The 18,567-nt window shown below is 42.0% G+C and overlaps 1 protein-coding gene across 10 annotated transcripts in view; it reads right to left on the bottom strand.

Annotated features, from left to right (window-relative positions):
• The window catches only part of pcm1 (pericentriolar material 1), a 37,939-nt gene that overhangs the window by 650 nt on the left and 18,722 nt on the right, over positions 1–18,567 (bottom strand). For 5 of the 10 annotated variants that reach the window (XM_061680367.1, XM_061680368.1, XM_061680363.1 and 2 more), the window contains 23 exons: positions 18,375–18,550; positions 17,487–17,660; positions 15,934–16,195; positions 15,707–15,852; positions 15,551–15,630; positions 14,467–14,656; positions 14,083–14,390; positions 13,512–13,667; positions 13,296–13,352; positions 12,948–13,120; positions 11,373–11,501; positions 10,717–10,822; positions 9,904–10,053; positions 9,733–9,830; positions 9,125–9,259; positions 8,573–8,776; positions 8,443–8,493; positions 8,238–8,355; positions 6,718–6,860; positions 6,586–6,640; positions 5,997–6,208; positions 3,490–3,585; positions 977–1,100 (listed from right to left, as the gene is read on the bottom strand). In XM_061680367.1, coding sequence (XP_061536351.1) covers positions 977–1,100; positions 3,490–3,585; positions 5,997–6,208; positions 6,586–6,640; positions 6,718–6,860; positions 8,238–8,355; positions 8,443–8,493; positions 8,573–8,776; positions 9,125–9,259; positions 9,733–9,830; positions 9,904–10,053; positions 10,717–10,822; positions 11,373–11,501; positions 12,948–13,120; positions 13,296–13,352; positions 13,512–13,667; positions 14,083–14,390; positions 14,467–14,656; positions 15,551–15,630; positions 15,707–15,852; positions 15,934–16,195; positions 17,487–17,660; positions 18,375–18,550 — 3,343 coding nt within the window. Of the gene's footprint in view, positions 1–976; positions 1,101–3,489; positions 3,586–5,996; positions 6,209–6,585; positions 6,641–6,717; positions 6,861–8,237; positions 8,356–8,442; positions 8,494–8,572; positions 8,794–9,124; positions 9,260–9,732; positions 9,831–9,903; positions 10,054–10,716; positions 10,823–11,372; positions 11,502–12,947; positions 13,121–13,295; positions 13,353–13,511; positions 13,668–14,082; positions 14,391–14,466; positions 14,657–15,550; positions 15,631–15,706; positions 15,853–15,933; positions 16,196–17,486; positions 17,661–18,374; positions 18,551–18,567 lie in introns of those variants that run through there. The other 5 variants (XM_061680371.1, XM_061680370.1, XM_061680369.1 and 2 more) reach the window with 5 other exon arrangements.

Below are 18,567 nucleotides of genomic sequence, written 5' to 3'. Positions count from 1 at the left end.
ATCTTAATATTGTGACTAATGCTGTAATTTTATTCTGAAAAAAATTTATGAAAAAAAGCTAAATGGGAAAGAGGGGCAAAAATATTTTACAATAAAAAAAGTTGTCATATCGCGTGAATTAATTGTTTTGTTGCAAAACATTTGTTTCAAAGGCTAGAACGTTATGAAATAGTTTTACAAAATTTACAATTGTTTAGTTTTTTTACATAATTTCACATGAACAATATTTTTTTCCATAAAGACAGAACTTTACAAAATAAAGTAATTTCGTAGGGAAAAATTACATTTGAAAAAAGAAACAAATCTAAAATATTACGAGGAATGTAATTGTTATGAAATAAAGTGGCGGCACGTCTGCCTCACAGTTCTGAGGACCCGGGTTCAAATTCAGCCTCGCCTGTGTGGAGTTTGCATGCTCCACCTGCGCCTGCATGGGTTTACTCCGGTTTACTCCCACATCCCAAAAAAAAATGGACAGTAAGTTAATTGAAGACTAAATTGCCCGTAGGTGTGAATGTGAGTGCGAATGGTTGTTTGTTTAAATGTGCCCTGCGATTGGCTGGCGACCAGTTCGGGTCGCCCGAAGATAGCTGGGATAGGCTCCAGCACGCCTGTGACCCTAGTGAGGATAAGCTGTATGGATGAAATAATGTTTTTTTTTGGGGGGGGGGGGGCGCAGGTGTCTTGAGTTCCGAGCTATGGGGGCATGGAAGTTGACAACAAGCAGCACAAGGCACCAGAAAGAGCAGCACAATGCCCATTGAATTGATATGATGCAAAAAAAATAAATAATTCTTTGCATTTTATTATGTTATTACTGTATTTTAATGATTTATTACAATAGAGTTACTAAGAAAAAACTTTACAAAAGGAACAGATGAATGCCATTTCTATTAATTTCTATGTGGAAAGATGTCACGGAACAAATTAAAATCTCCCACTGTTTTGGGAAAGATGATTGGGTGCCAAATCCAACCTGGTTCCTTAAGATGGTGCTCATTTCCCACAAGCCCCGGCGGTGTTTCTGCATCGCCGCTGAGGATTTCCACGCGTAGGTCGTTGGTCTGCTGCTCGTCCGAGATCCGCTTGTGAAGCTCCTCCTGTCAATCGATCAATTATTCAGTCAATGGGCTCTACGCATGCAGCACTTAGCGATAACAATGACAGCCTCTTACTCTTCAAATATACTCGCTGTCTGCTGGAATTGTGGAAAGTTACAGTGACTGGCATATTAGCATTATAATTGTTAGTTATCCATATAATCAGTTAAACAATCAAAGGATTCCCATTTTATTTAAAGAGCCACTCGCAGTTTGACAGTACATGCAGATCTATGTGCTTTTGCACGGCTTAATCTGAGACTCTCAACTTTGTTGATAGAGCACTTTGAAAAACGGATTGAAGCTAGAAACGAAAGCCTTTATCATTATTGTATACTGCAGATTTCTCTCTCTCTCTCTCTCTCTCTCTCTCTCTCTCTCTCTCTCTCTCTCTCTCTCTCTCTCTCTCTCTCCTTCTGGACAAATAACTAAAACCTCTGTTTTGTCCTGCTTGAGCTGTAGGAAATTCACTCCCAGTCAGGACTTCACATCTAAAATACAGGGCATCAGACACAGCGATGTACAGCTGTGTTATCTGGGGTAACTGTCGAAGCTGATGCCGTGTCTCCTAACTACCGTATTTTCCGGACCATAAGTCGCACCAGCCAAAAAACGCATAATAAAGAAGGAAAAAATATATTTAGGTCGCACTGGAGTATAAGTCGCATTTTTGGGGGGAAATTTATTTGATCTAATCCAACACCAGGAACAGACATTTCACCTTGAAAGGCAATTTAAAATAAAAATAGAATAGTGAAGAACAGACTGAATAGGTGTACAGTATGCTAACGTAACACATTCAGCTAACGTTACATGACGCATAAACAACGAACTGAGAAGGTGCCTGGTATGTTAACGCAACATATTAACAGTTATTCAGATAACTATAGCATAAAGAACATGCTAACAAGTTTAGCAGACCATCAGTGTCACTCCAAATCACTAAATCCAATGAAATCTTCATCCTCGGTGTCACTTCTAAACAACTCCGCAAACTCCGGAGGTAGACGATGTGCCGCTTCCTCTTCTACGTCGCTTTGGTCAGACTCATCGTCAGTTGCAGGTACAGATACGCAGGCCTCGAGCGCCCTCTTGCGGTTGTCAGTGTGAAAATAACGAGATATTATATAATAATGTGTTAATAATTTCACATATAAATTGCTCCGGAGTATAAATCGCAACCCCGGCCAAACTGTGAAAAAAAACTGCAACTTACAGTCCGAAAAATACGGTACGTCCCCATTTTGAAACCCTACTTCAAAACCATAACCCTGTTTTGAAACCCTAATTTAAAATCCAAACATCGTGTTGAAACCCTAATTTGAAACCATAACATCATCTTGAAACCTTACCCTACCTGTTTTGGAACCCTACTTTGAAACCCTAACCCCATTTTGAAACCCTGGCCCCGTTTTGAAACCCTATTTTTAAACCCTAACCCTGTTGTCAAATCCTACTTTGAAACGATAACCCAGTTTAAAAACCCTAATCTGAAACCCTAACCCCATTTTGAAATCCTTATTTGAAACCCTAAAACTCTCTTAAAACCCTACTTTGAAAACCTAACCCGGTTTTGAAACCCTAATTTGAAACGCTCCTTTGAAACCCTACTCCTCTTCTGAAACCCTACTACAAAACCCTAGCCCCGTTCTGAAACCCTACTTTGAATCCCTGGCCCCATTCTGAAACCCTACTACGAAACCCTAACCCCATTTTGAAACCCTACTTTGAAAACCTAACCCCATTTTGAAACCCTAATCCTGTTCTGAAACCCTACTTCGAACCCCTAGCCCCGTTTTGAAACCCTACTACGAAACCCTAGTCTCGTTCTGTAACCCGTTTTGAAACCCTACTTTGAAACCCTAACGCCGTTTTGATCTCTTGGTATGCTGAAGTATTAAGAGTTCCTTTCACTGCAGCTCAGGGGCTAATATTTTGGACATTTCCAACTTTGCTCCAACGTACATTAATCCACAAATCAAGGTTCCTAAAGACACGGATGAGAGAGTTTAATGTGGGTGAACTTGACTAGCCTGCGCAATCCTGACCTCAACCCTATAGAACACTTTTGGATGAATTAAGAGTGGAGACTGAGAGCCAGGCCTTCTTGTCCAACATCAGTGTGTGACCTCACAAATGCACTTCTGGAAAAATGCTCATAAATTCTCATAAAGACCCTTCTAAACCTGGTGGATAACCTTCCCAGAAGAGTAAGATTTTATAACTGCAAAGGGTTGACCGATATTATATTAAACCCTATGGATTGAGAAGCTTTATTTTTAACAACAACGGGCACCGGAAAGTGGTACGCCGCCTAATCTTTCCACTGGAAATGCTTAATGTGTTGCCGTGCATACAGTCCAATCCTTTCAGCATTTTGATGGTTTACCTGGCACTTGACAGGCAGCTGCAGAGGAAGCTCATCCACTTTGACAAAGTCGTCTTCGTCCGATGTCCTCTGGCTGCTGTTGCCGGAGCCCGCTTCCTGGAAGCCAATTACAGTGGTGACAAGTTGAGATACAAATTTAATTCAAAACACTGGTATCACAAATCATCTTTCACCATTGAAGTGAATGGAAATACCAATCATCCCGCCTCCCCGAAAAAAAACACTAGTCCCGTTGAAAAAAAAATGGCTGAAAGTGCATCACGATTGTGGCACTCCTTGCCCACATGCGAGTGCATTACAATACTTTATTTGCTTTTTTTTTTTTTCTCCACTTCACTCCTGTGGCGGTATATCTGAAGCTCACTCATCACACAATGCAAAACAAAAAGCTAAATAAAAAATTTAACAAGCGATGGCTCATAACTGGAAAAACTGGAAAGTTGAGGCACTTGTTAAGTCAAGATGCCACTGTCAGAGGTGGGTAGGAATGCGCTAGCTCCATTTACCCCATTACTTCTACTTAACTTTTTGAAAGATTCTACTTGTCAGAGTCATACCTTTACTTCTGATTATTTTCGTTGAGAAGAAACCCCACATTTTGGAGATAAGACTGATTAGCGGCACAGATATTCCGAATTTTGACGCATATCGGCATCAGCCTTTTTTTTTTTTTTATCAATTTACAATCAGGAAAACTTCAGTGAACTATTTATTTCATATTTAAATGTTCAGTCAACTTTGTATGACATGCTCACTGCACTTTTTGTTTAAACTTAAAATAGAGATAAGTGAAAGATTAGCATTTCAGTTATAACATTTTCGGAAAACATTTACTTACTTTAGAAAACTTTAGGGACCTATTTATTTGTTTAGGTTTGGAGCCTGGGAGCTCACTGCATCTTTTGTTAGAATTTTAAAACACAGATATCCATTGTCTAAAAAAAAAAAAAAAAATAACATGTTGCAAATCTCTACTCTGTTGCATTGAGCTCCATTCTGCATACTACTTGTATCTATTATTGCTTATGCAATCTATTTGGCTAGTTTTGTCATAGAGACTTCTGTCACACAACTTTCACCAATCCAACAAACACGGGTGATGTTTGACTCCATTTGACAATTCGAACGAAGCTAGGCAGTCACATGACCACACTCTCCACAGCCCCGCCCACACAGAAGCAAAGTTGTCAAAAGTGATTCATTTACGAGGCACAACAAACCTGGCCTCACATTCCATCTATGTTAACCTTGCAAACTACAAAAAACAACCCCTCGTGTGCTGTCGCGTCTGCCTAAAAATGGTCATATCTCAGCCCACAAGAACTCCACTTTGAACTTGACAATACTTCTACACTATATTGCCAAAAGTAGTAAAAAGTAAGCAAAAGGTTTTCCACAAGGTTTAAGTGTGTATGGAGGGAATTTTTGACCACTCTTCCAGAAGCGTATTTGTGAGGTCACACAGTCATGTTGGATGAGAAGGCCTGGCTCTCAGTCTGCACTCTAATTCATCAAAAAGGTGTTTTCAGGCCAGTCAAGGTTATCCACATCAAACACTCTCATCCATGTCTTTATGGACCTTGCATGACTGTGCATTGGAGCACAGTCATGTTGGAACAGGAAGAGGCCATTCCCAAACTGTTGGGAGCAATGAGTTGTTGGTATGCTGAATCATTCCGAGTTCCTTTCACTGGAACTAAGGAGCCAACATTTTGGACAATTCCGTCCTGCCAAATTTGTGGGAACAGTTTTTCCATTGCTAACATGGCTGTGGACCAGTGCACAAAGCAAAGTCACTAAGCATGGACGAGAGAGTTTGGTGTAGCCGAACCTGCCTGGCCTTACAGAGTCCTGACATCAACAGGATAAAACACCTTTGAGATGAATTAGAGGGGAGCTTGCGAGCCGGGCCTTGCCCAACATGACTGATTGACCTCACAAATGCGCTTCTGGCTCCTAAAACCTTGTGGACAGCCTTCCCTGAAGAGTTGCAGCTGTTATAGCTGCAAAGGGTGAATCGACATCATATTAACCCTCTTGATTAAGAAGTCATACCGTTGAATACTTTTGGCAACGTTGTATAGTGTTCTATGTCATTTCTGCCTGGTTAGCTTATTGTGCTGTTTCACAGGTGTGAACAAAGAAAGGTCATTTAAGACTATTTGCTGTGGCTGAATTTGCCTTAATGTGTTATTTCATAATTATTTAATATTGTTTTAGTTGAAGTTATTTTTTTGGGCAATATCTGAAGTTGCACATTCCTATTATTATTTTTGTCTATTTGACATTCATAGTCTTGATATAAAAAAGTAAATCAGAAGTTATTCACCAATTAGTACTTGAGTAGGTTTTTTCACTGAGTACTTAATCTTACTCAAGTAATTATTTGGAGGAATACTTTTCCTTTTACTTGAGTCATATTCTAACACAACAGTACTCTGAGTACAACTTTTAGCTTCTTTATCCACTGTATTATGCAATTCCAAGTAGCATTTCTTTGTACTTACATCGACATTGATCATGACGGGGGATTCAGTGTCGGGGGTGCTGGTGGTGTTGGAGTCTTTAGTGGACGTGTGAACTTCTGAGCTTCTGATACTTCCTTCTGGAGCAGCAACAGCACCGCAGACTGGCTCCTCCTCTTCATGGGTGTTCTGACTCACCACCTCGGCGGGTTCATCGTCAGTCAAAGCTACAACTGACAACTCGCTGTTCTCTACTGTTTGTTGGGAGAGAGAAAATGAAAAGGAGTACCATATTAAACACGCACAGTCATATTACAGGAAGAAAGTAATGCTGCGAGAAAAAAAGTTGAATACAATTACAATCCCATCCAATGCTACTTACTATAATGATTGACATGTAGATGGGCCAATGACTCCATGAAAAACTTTTTCCCATAAGTGCGATTTTAAATTGACATTTAAATTGAAAATAGTTGTTATAACACTTATATAATTTTAGATTACTTGTATTTTATCAATATTTTTACAAGAAAAACATGAATTGATAATGTTTTAATATGACGAGGAGTAAAAAAAAAAAAAATTTTTAAAGACTACACTAATTAAAAAAAGATAAACAAGGAGCACCTACCGTTATTGTTGGCTGATTTCGGGTCAGTTTCTTTGGTTTCACCGGCCGATTCGCCCTGCAGAAGGATGCAGTCGCAGGTCACACACAGCCTGATATAAAGTAGAATAAATGGGCGGAATGTTCTAACGCGACCTCCTGCTCCGCGTTAGCCTGCAGGGACGTCTGCACGTCCACAGGCCCGGCCTCAAACTCCTCCGGCTCTTGGTCGTCTTCGTCATTCTCGTCCTCGCCGCTGCCGTAGTTGTTCAGGGCTTGAGTCTCCGCTTTGGAGAGCCCTCCGGTTAAGACCACAAGCCACAGTCAAGACAAGACATTGGAGAGTAAACAGCTTCGAGTTTTTGGATTGATGTTTGTTATTGTTTGGGCAATGCAATGTCAGTGGCTTAACAAACATGCAGTTTTTTTGGTTTTGTGAAAAGTGATGGTTTTGAAGGTACGAAGATTCCAACCAACAATACAATATCCCCTTTTTTTTGTTGTTTTTTTGTAAAATGTGCGTCTTGGCTCAGTAAAATTTGGGAAATACCAATCTAAACCCAGACATGCAAACACCAAAGGCATGAAAAAGGTGACCAAAAAAACCAAAAACATTTTAGGGGGGTCTGAGGTGATCCCCCGAGCCCTGCAGAGATTTTCTTTTAAATTTTAACATAAAGGACGACTCTAAAGAGTACAGTTAGGCAAAAAAAGAAAAAATATTCACACAGAAAAACTGATTTACACCGTACACATTTAAGATTAAAATTAAATTTGCCTCATTTCTTTGCTTTTTTGTTCTGGCCTCCAACTTGAGCCAGGCCCATCTCCACCTGCACCTGATGCCTGCTTCAAGCTGTGCCACATGATTAGCAACCTCCTCTTTAAGCACACTCATTCTGGAAAATAATTGACTAAAACCGTTGTCTGTTCCACTTCATTTTTCACTATTAACTATTGGCTATTGGCTAACTATTAACAACTTCCCAACTTAACAACCTTCCCAACATGGCCGCCATGTACGCACTATCAGCGGGGCAGGCTTATGTAGTGTGAATACCTATGGAAGGAAGCCAAATGGAATATCTTGTGCACGGTCATGTGACTTTCTTGTGTCGTTTGATTGGTGAACTACACTTAAACGTCACTAGCGGTTAAACTGGATGAGGCAAACAGAGCCCGATGCGGAAGTCAAAGTCGTAGTCTCGTGCACGAAATAGTTGATAAGCAATAATTGAGTAGCGAGGGACATTTAGATCATTGTAACAGAGTAAAAGTACCATGACTTATTAACAGCAGAAGCGGCGGAAGTTTTTTTCTGGTCTCGTCAACTTCGAGCGCACAGGCGGAACCTCAGGCCGCATATTAGTCCACCGCGGAGTAATATTCACAATTACATCTGTGAGTGGATGGTGGATGTGTGGAATGGATCTTGCTGCCAGCGTTCAAGGAGTACGAAACAGTCTATGAACTCATCGGAGCCATACGATTTATGTAAATGCCCTATTTTGTGTTCAAAATGGCGTATTTCGCCGAAAGGAGACTGATTTGCATGTATGTTAAACACTTTACATTACTTTTGAAATAAGCTACGGGAATTATCTTACCCGAGTTGAACATTCATAAAAAAAAAAAAAAAAAATATTGTTGAAATATTTCAAAGAGTTTTCACTTACTGATGGATAGTGGCATGGCTCCACCATCAGCTTCTTCCTCTTCTTCTTCGTCATTGCGGCTTTTCATTTCGATCGGCAGGTGAGAAGCAACAACCTCCTGCTCGGTGTCGTCTTTATCCTGTGATGGAGAAAGTTGAAAGTGACACTGAGTTGGGGGGGACGGACGGACGGACGGACGTCCGATGTTAAAATCAAAAGCACAGACCTTGTCTTCATCAGGAGAGCCTGACGCATTAACTTCAACTGCTGTGGTTTTCTAAAGTGGACAATAAACACCACAGTCAACAACACTTCTTTAAAGCAAATTCTTAATTTTCATATGTCAAATCATTCACCTTCAAAGTGTGATTGGCGTCAGGAGGATGCTCATCCTTCGTCATCTTGTTTTGCCTGGCTTCCGGAGAGGTGCCAATGCCGTTGTCCAAGTCCTGCATGAGTCGGAAAAAGGCCAGTTCGTTGAAGAGGATGTCCGAGACCTCCACTAGTAGGTCCTCGCCACAGTCCTTAAGGGTTTGGCCCATGAAGATACTGAGGGAGTCCTGGGAAAGACAAGGCTCTATTTTTTTAAGCGGACATATCATGAAAATTAACTTTTTAACAACACCACCACAAAAAAAGTCATTAGATTTGTTGCTTAATGCAAAGTTGCTTGAGGTGTGGGAAAAGTTGCTAAATATGGCCCGAGCTCTGTCCCAGTCGTCATGGCAATGAATGTGTGCTGTTTTTTTGGTTTTTTTTAATTTTGTTTTTATCCTTTGTGTATTTTGTCTGAAGAATGTCAGAGATGTTTTATTAAGGCCCCCGGAAACCATTTTAAATAAAAATATAATTAAATTGAAAAAAAAGCCCAAAATGGCTTTAATTGAATGCGAGTGAACGTGTCATACCTGGAGGATGCCCCCGAGCTGCCGGTGGAAGAAGCGCACAAACTCCTTGCTCTCGTCGTTCTGTTGCGTGAGTGCCAGGACCTTGCGGCGCAGCGATGTCAGCAGCTGCGGCGTGCACACCTCGTTCATGTTCTCCTACACAAGGACCCATTAGCCATTAACATTCCATGTGTTTCTCACAACAGACTCAAACATTTTATTTGTCTACGACATCCTAAAATTGTGCTCAGTTCTGTAGTATTTCCATTCAGGTACCAAAAGTGGTGATTCGTACTGTACCATTTCATGGTACACATACATGCACTGTGTCCCTATTCAGGACCTAATTGGCCTTCAAATGTGACCTTCCAAAGGAAGCAAGCATTGTTAATTATGGGAGGTGGCAAACAATAGTGGCAATGCATCCTTTGAGGAGGAGGAACTTCACACGGCATTATGACATGTTCAGCCTCCAAATTTAGCCTCCTGTCTTACGTAAAGAATGAAGCAAGATACACTACAGTCCGTAGTTCAGTCGACAGATTGGAACTATAACTCTGCACCAAAACAACTACACATTGACATTCAAGGCAGAAATACGTCCAGCTTGTATATTCCGGTCACGCTACCTTGAGGAAGGGAATGACCTCCGTCATGATGTCTTTAATTTGCCGATTGAGCTGCACGGTGTCGATCTGAGGAGAGTGCACGTCACCTGAGGCCCCTCCTGCTCACAAACAAGAGCATTTTTGAACCAATTCTAAAAGGAGGGCGGCGATGTCATTGTGGCCCGTGCGTACCATCCATGGCTTCTGGAGCATCAGCTGCAGCACTGGGTTCAACATTGGAGAGGTCCGAGTCACCGGCGGTGCTCGTGTCCACTTTCTGCTTCATGCGCTCGTATTGCCGCATCCTGGCCAAAGCTTTATCCAAGTGGATCACTGTGTTGCCTAAGACAACATAGCGATTGAGATGATTTGAGAGCCTTTTAATAAGAATGCATTACACATACATAGGACTTTTCTAGGCACTCAAAAAAAACTTTACAATTTCATGCATGATTCTTTCCGTCCAAAGTCACACCCTGGTGGTGGTAAGCTACCCTGGGGCAGTCTGACGGAAGCATGGCTGCCATTCGGCGCCTACGGCCCCTCCGACCTCCATCAAACATCCAACCACATTCATTCGTCTTGCCCACGGACACGACGACGACCTGTGCTCGAGCAGGGATACGAACCGGTTGCAGGGTGTACGCTTACCCTCTGCGCCACACCACCCACCAAGTGAGGTTTGAGTTATGAGCATTGTCATGGAAAAACATTAAACTCGTATCTTAAGGCACAACTGTACAATTTATGTTTGCACACATTTTTGTGTTCAAACATGTTTACAATGTGTTAAAGAATTGTTTTATTAGGTAAATGTCTTTAAAGCACATGGGAGGGGTAAAACCATTTTTGTATATGATCTTTCTAGATGGCAGATTTTCACCTATTGGGGGTGCATCTGGATTCTGGAACATATCCTATGTGATGAACAGGGTTTTACTGCAGTTTATTTAAGTCTTTTAATGCGCCAGTGATCTCGTTTCTAGTTCTGAGGTTCAAACATACCCAGATCATCCTTGGAAAATGGATCCAGGTTGGTAGAAGACAAGGTGCTGTCATTACCCACAGACTCCATGTCGTCTCTCTTCTTCAAGTTCTTCTCCACCACTTCCTAAAAATACAGAATACCCAGCATATATTCAACATTCCTAAAAGCGGCGGCCGTTCTCATTAGGCACAAATGAATGATCCTCCCGAGAAACTCCAGAGGAATAGAACAAGCAAGCAGCCAAGGCTTGTAAGCACTGACTGTTCTTCAAACAGAAATCAAGACGTTTCATCTATCACTCCATAAGAAAGGAATTATTTAGACACTATTGGCATGGCTCCCAATTAGCAGCACGCCGACAGAACACGGGCGACAACGCACAGACAGTTGGGGGTCACTGCTTACAGACTTGTCTTGCTGTCAAGTCAGTGTGAATGAAGACGAGGGGAGGAAAACGGATAGGGAGACGACTTGGAAAGGATGCAAGGAGAGCAAGTTAAAAAAAAATAAAGGAAATGGTTGAAAGATGTAGAAGAAGGAGCAGGTGGATGGAGATGAGAAATGAGATGAAGAAAACCAAGATAGGATCCTCCTGCAAATATATTCAGTGGTACAAAATAAGACGAGACAGAGAACGAATGGCATAGTGGGAATGCGCTAGTGCGTCTCTTACCGCGTCGCTTATCGTCGAGCTCTCGCTGGGCGTCAGCTCAGACTGAGAGCCCCCGGCCCAAGACATTGCACCTAGGGCTGGCATCTCCTGGGAAGCGCTCTTCTCCGCCAGGTGCCTGGTCACCAAGTCCTGCCAGAGCACAACACAAGGTCAATTGCCAGAGAGACCTCACAGCATTCAAGTTAAGAAGAAATGCTTTGGTGCTTCGACTTAATATTAACATTCGTTAAATTATTTGAGATGAAACACTTTCCCACAAGCTTTCTTTGTGTATTAAATTTAGATGAAATTAGGTATGTGTATGACATGAAACATAGTGGTAATAAGTGCATAATATTTGCGAATAAAATCAATATATTAGAAATTTCTGCCCCTTTTTCAGGTCCTTGCTGCTGGGTAAATAAATTTAATACACCATATATGGTAGTTTCAATATACAGGGTGATTGAAAAGTAACTCCCTATTTCTAAGTACTTGTAATTTATTTCTGAACTATAGCTCTTACAAGAAATGAACATAAACTATTTTTTTAATTCTATTTTTTTTTTTTTTTTTATTTACAGAAGGGTTAAAAAGTCAAGGGGCATTTTTACATTTAATATTGTTTTTTAAATTATTTATCATTTTAAAAGTACAAATAAGGGCAGCAGAAGACATTTTATCCTCTTTACATTCTAAAAATTATTTTGTAGATTTAATTTTTTTTTTTACCTTAAAATGTGTCAATTTAACCCACAACATAACATGAGTGTTAAAAGTGAGAGAATTTGGAGTTCAACCAAGCTTTTCTAGAAAGACTTCAAACCATCACACGTGATTGTGAAATCAGGATAAAGCTCAGTGAGCAGCTAAAGGATTTGTTGTTGTTATCTTTTGGCTATTGTGTAGAAAGGAAGTGGTGGAAGTGAAGACAATAGCCATTGAGACCAACATTGGATGCTAGATTAGAAGAGAAATAGCATCAAGGCTAATGAATGACTTGCATTAATACTGCAGACACACAGCTTTTGATCGTACGTTATTCTCCATCATGTGTCTTGTCAGGTGTCGTTTTACTTGTTTTAGTTCTAGAGGTTAACTTATGTATATTGTTAGCCTAATAGCATAATTAACTGTCATTTTACACTTACCGTATATAACATAACAAACACCAATGGGCTTCCTAAAACGTTTATTTCGTTGTCTGTGTCGAATGTCAGTCATTCAAGTCATGGTACTCTGGAAAGGTTGAATTGAGACAACTGGACTTCTCTTTTGTTGATTTTTTTTTCTTCTTGTTTTTCAAAAACCTTAGGCAATTATGCTGTTACGCTAACAATTGTACTTGTTCAAATGGTACTTAATGCCTGCCACTCACCGAACAATGCGGCCTAACCCGAGTGAACCCTTGCGCAGTGTGTGAGGTTTGGTAACGACTGTAGTTTTTATGAGCGGCCAATCACTCGGCCACTGGTTTTGCAAATTTTAATTAAAATTTTGAATCGTCATTAGACGAGACGCAGCCGGCAGCTGCGCCATCGCCAAGCCATACAAATGCATTATATACAGTAAACATTTGTGTTTTACAACAATAACCTGCAGGGAATAGAGCGCCCTCTGCCTCAGGTAGTCTGTGTTGAGCAACTGCAGCTCGTGGAAGAGCTCGATGAGAAAGTGAGGCCGCGACTCGTTCTGGGATATCAGCGTTGCCACCTCGGAGTAGATGGTCTCCCTGAGGGCCTCGAACAAGGAGAAGTCGCTGCTTGCATCTGTGGTTTTGGGCAAATGTGACAAATTGGTCTCCATATTCTAGTTGACAACATCAATGACAAAAGGCCAGGTCACATGTGGGACGTGCGCATGCGTGGGATGCTTTTGGGTGAGGCAAGAATGGAGAAAAGCAAACCAAAAAAAATGTTGCAGGGACTTGGATGGTGAGGTTACCTGGTGCTTCTGTGCATGCAATTCTGTTAGAGAGGAAGGGTGTTCTCCAAGCATAGGCTGTCAGTAGGATAAATTAACAGTCAACTCAGAATGAAACGTGGCTGTGACAAATGTGCAAAAGAAAATCTTCGAAATAAACTTGAGCTGTGAGAGTTGTGATGAAAGACTAAATTAGCAAGCAAAGGTATAGGGGTCTAGAAGCACTTTTAGTCGTACCAGAGGAGATGTCATTTGGCTTGTTGCCAAGCTTGGTTTTGCTGTTGAGTTTCTCCTGTGTGAGTTTGTCCAACAGATGCTGATCCTTGTGACGAGACGATGCTGCCCTCTCTTGGTCGAGGTCTGCAGTGCTGCTCAGGCTGTCACTCTCCAGACCTGATGAGTGGTGGAAAGTGAGTACAGTACTGCACTTAAGTAGATTTTTCAGCTATGTGTACTTTACTTGAGTATTTATTTTTGTGATGGCTTTTTACATATCTGTGATATCTGTACTTTTTACACCTTACTTAGTAGGATTCCTACTTTTTCAGCCTCCGGATGATGAATTGACGTATATATGACCTAAATAGGGGTAAAGCCAACCCTTGTTGAGATCTTACAAGGCGAAAAAACAGGGACAGCACCAAACGGAAAAAAACGAACCAAAGTTTCATAGAATCACCTTAAGTTTGTGATGTTGTCGGCTACAAATTGTATGTCATTCCAGCCATTCCAGTGTTCAAAAAATTCCAATTCATCCTATGTGAAAAAACGCTTACAGGTCTTGTGGAATTGGATTTTGTTGGTGTACCTTCATTGTTCCTTTTGGGCCCTTTGCCCCTCTTGCGACGGTTCGTCTTGCTGCGGGAGGCCAGATTGGCCTGGGCGGAGGCCTTGCGCCCGGTTTTAAAGGTCTTGGTGACGGTGGTAGGATCAGCGCTGTCGGGCAAGCTGCTGAAACTCGCCTCCGAGGCCCGCTCGCACTCGATCGGAGGGCTGCAGCGTCGCTGTGGTGAGGGGAGCGAGGGAGGGGAGAAAGAAGGGAGGCGCTCCCCTGTTGCAGGCGGATGATGCGGTACAGTGTTGTTTGGGAAGGTGTTGTTGGACCAGCCCGTGGGTCTAAAGGCGGGGTCATGTGAAACAATGAAGAGCACAGAATGAAGTGCAATGTAGTCACACAAATGAAGAGACTTACCGTCCGTCGGTAGTGACGTTAAGAGGTGAGCGCTGGAGTGGGGGAGGGAAACCCATGTACTCCGTTTTGATGGAGGTGCTGGCATCCAAGTGCTGCTTCTGCTGGTCCGGACGAGCCTGATTAGCATTTGCTGCACCCTGAGGGAATTCGCCCATGGTAGCAGGGAAGAGAGGGAAGAGGCTAAATCCTGCTGTCATCAGAAGGAAAGAAAAAAAATCGCTTTAGTTGATCGTTTTCTGAAATAAAGTACCGGATTTCCTCAAATAGAAGGGGGTACTCAGTTTACGTACGGCGGCAATATCACCTAGGAATGGTAAATATAATAAATATGAATTGGCTAACTCAGCATGCCTTCTGTTCCCAGGTGACAACATATTCGTATGCTGCTGGACAAACTAGTTAACGTGCATTTCTAACCTAGAAACCTCTTAAACTGAGGAACTCCTGTAGTGGCCTCCGCTCTAATCCCAATTAACCACAGGATCTGTCTTGCACTTTTTTATAAATTATAGACAAATGATTTATCTCATGCTGCACCTCAACTAGGTGCCTCATTTTCAGGGACACCAGTTTGCCTTTATTATGACTGACAACAGCCTGTGTTTCAGACCTGGCATCTGTAAACCTGAATGTTTAGGGTGGAGTTTAAAGAGCATGTGCTCGTGGATGCAACGTGAAATAAACAAGTACTATAAGCGGAGTTCAGCAAGCCTGCCTCACAACAGAGAACTTTTAGATTTGAATCTTGAGTGTGCATGTTCTTCCCAAGCTTGCGTGTTTTGTTTTTTCTCGCATTGGATTATTAAAGCCAAATTGTCCATAGGCAGTGAATGTGTTGTTTGTCAATGTGTGCCCTGCGATTGACTGGCAACCAGTCCAGAGTGTACCCCGCTTCGCTCGCCAAAAGTCAGCTGGGATAGGCTCCAGTTCATCCGCCCTCCTAATGAGGACAAGCGACAGAAAATGGATGGTTCCCGCCCTGTGTAAGATGTAAGTGGCTTCCGACCGCCAAACACATGAAGGAGAAGCAGCCATGGCTACTACTTTAGTAGAGATGGAGGAAAGGGGACTTCTGCGTGCTAACCTGGAGCTGGAGGGGATAGGTGTTGTTGGTGTTGTGGCTCTTGCTGCTGCTGCAGGAGCTCATTCAGCACCTGTTTCAGTCTAGAACAGAATATGACAACATTTAAAAAGATGCTCCATCTTGATTAAAAATGAATCAAAATAGAATGCTTTTTACCTCTGGACATTGGTTTGCTGCCAAGCCAGCTGCATATAACACTGGTTGAGCTGGTGCATGAGCAGGTGGACCTGCGGTGATGTCAGGTTGTTGGGCATCACGCTGTACGAGCCCGTCATCAAGCTTTGCAGCATGTACGACAGCATCTTGGGAAGAAAGGAGAGAGATCAAAATTTGTTGTAATTTATTTTCCTGTTGTGGCGTTCATGGATCATCCAATCGGCAACCTGCTGGTCCTGCAGCAGCGTCTGACACATGTTGGTGCTGAAGTCCAGCTGTCTCTGCAGCTGGCTGATCTGCTCCTGCCAGTGGGTGGAGCCCTCGGCCACAGAGAGCTCAGAGGCCCAGCATAGGTTCTCCTGACGTCTTGCAGTTGCAGGCTGGCTTGCAGACTTGTTTGAACTTCTGGGCGGTTGCGGCTGTTGCTGCTTGGTCTTAACACGAGGAGACGCATGCTCAGAGAAAAAGGCTGCTGGAGGCTCTGGGTTACTGGCAACACAGACATAAGAGCACATGATGTTGTATACAATGAAATGCCTTTAAGCTTAAACTTTAAGGAAAAAGATTTGTTGTAAATGTATCAACTTTTGGTTCTGGTTCCAGGTGTCAAATGCGTGAACCGTCAACTCACCTCACAAGACCTCATTCCGTCAGCATCAAATGTTTAACTTTGCATGTGTAGTTCGCTTTATATTCTTGCAACACTTTCGCAACTCCAGAGGAAAATTTGCAACAACAAAATATATAAAACGAAGAATATGCAAAACATTTACACATTTTGGACATTCGGCTATCAGTGCCTCAGCTGTCAGCACACCACACTAGAACTCATTTTATCCAGTATCAAAGCATTAACTCTGCCTGTGAGTTTTGCTTTTTGCAACATTGTCTTAATAGGACTCTTTGAGTCAGACACAGTATTGTCAATCTATTTCTGACTAAAGGACTTATGAGATTTGGAGCTTCTCTGACTACTTCTACTTCTATCTGTACTGCTTGACGTGATAGCACTGAGTGACGATGTAGATTGCTGTTAGCTTCTCACTCATGTACTGCTTGACGTGATAGCACTGAGTAACAATGTAGATTGCTGTTAGCTTGTCACTCAAGCTGCCAACTGGCTCGCTGCAAGTCACTAGGAGTGCTTAATCCATTAATAGACAAATAATTATTTGGTTTTGTTTAATTTTTAAACAATACCAAATAAACAACAATAATCAGTTAATAAACAGTAATCCGAAAATATTTTGCCATAAACTTTAATACAAAATGGATTGATTTCCAATATTTCGATTAATCAATGGAATAATCGATAATTATGGTTTGACTTGACTTTGATCATTCAGGAGCTCCAAAATTGAATAGGCAATGTGTCGAAATATTTTTCGTTCGCATAATGTTTACACAACCGCCGCCTCTCATTTTGCCTGCATCTCTTTCAGCGGTGCCTTTCAGACAGGCTATAGAAAATATAGAAAAAAAAATATATATATATATATATATATAATATAGAAAACTATAGAAAACTCACACAAAGGCACAAATAAAAAAAAATTAAAAGACAAAGGCACAAATAAATGCTCGACAGCAGTGCTTTTTGACCATTGAAACCTGAACCATTTCATTTTTCTACGGGACCTTGCCGTAGCGTTGACGAGCAGATAGGGTTTACAAAAATCTAACGCTGTGGCAACTGTGCGACCCGGAATTACTTATCAAGTAGTTACTTGATTTTAAGCCAGAAGTCCCGGCCCATCTATGGCATAAATCCAATACTGACCATTCTTGGTTTTTCCTCTTGGTGTAAATGGAGTGAATCCTGCTGGCAGTGACGATGTGGCCATCGTCCGCAGAGCTGCTTTCTGAGCTGTCCTCTTCCTCCGCGCTGTGCTCGGAGTGGTAGTCATCGTCCTCATCCAGGTTGCACGGAGTGGAGCCCCAGGTGGCCATAGTCCTAATAACATCAGCAATATTAACCCCATCCATCCATCCATTTTCTGTACTGCTTATCCTCACTAAGGTCGTGGGTGTGCTGGAGCCTATTTCAACTGGCTCTGGGCACGAGGTGGGGTACACCCTGAACTGGACGCCAGCCAATCGCAGGGCACAATATTAATCCCTTCATAGGCAAATAATGCTCAGAGAGAGCATTTTTAAACACTGTGGGTTAGGGCTGGGTGATAGTCTTAAAACAAAGTCTCCACAAACAACCCATTTTAACTCATTCACTGCCAGCCTACTCAGTTAACATGGATATTTGACTTTAAAGCCGTCAATGGCAGTGAATGTGTTAACAATTGCTTTCCCCTTTGCTTTTGAACAAAAATGACAATTACATTATTCAAAACAAGTTTTGTTTTCTTGTAAGTTTTTTTCACCACTGAGTTTTGCTGTATTTCACCTAAACCCAAACAAGCTTGGAAAGTATTTTTCCAGTAACTTTTTGTCCTGACCATTAACTTGCATCAAATTCCACAGAAATAAGAGAAAACCTTTTTCTTTACAGATAAGAAAATAAGTACTTCTTCTTAGGGGAACAAATCCGCTGAGCGAAAACATGCATGTAAAAACTATCCTTAATAAATTAACATTTTAAAATGTTCAACAATGTAACATCATAAAAGGAGCCGTCAAACTGCAGTCACCCAGCCCTACTGTGACTTAATACCTTTCATCCCGACTACCAGCGAGCAGGGAGGGACCCGCTTGCTCGTCAGTCCCGCAGGGGGATTCGGCGAGGCCGCTGCGCCTCTGATGTTCCACCATTAGGGACTCTAGGTGCTTGCGCCGCTGCCGCAGCTCCTCCCGGACGATCTGGTGGCGACGCATCTCCGACCAGAGCTGCTGGCAACACATCAAGA

The sequence above is a fragment of the Phycodurus eques genome, chromosome 6 (assembly GCF_024500275.1).
Source record: "Phycodurus eques isolate BA_2022a chromosome 6, UOR_Pequ_1.1, whole genome shotgun sequence".
Classification (NCBI taxonomy): domain Eukaryota; kingdom Metazoa; phylum Chordata; class Actinopteri; order Syngnathiformes; family Syngnathidae; genus Phycodurus; species Phycodurus eques.
The sequence above is the reverse complement of the archived record's forward strand: the minus strand, read 5'-3'. Positions and strand labels throughout refer to the sequence as shown.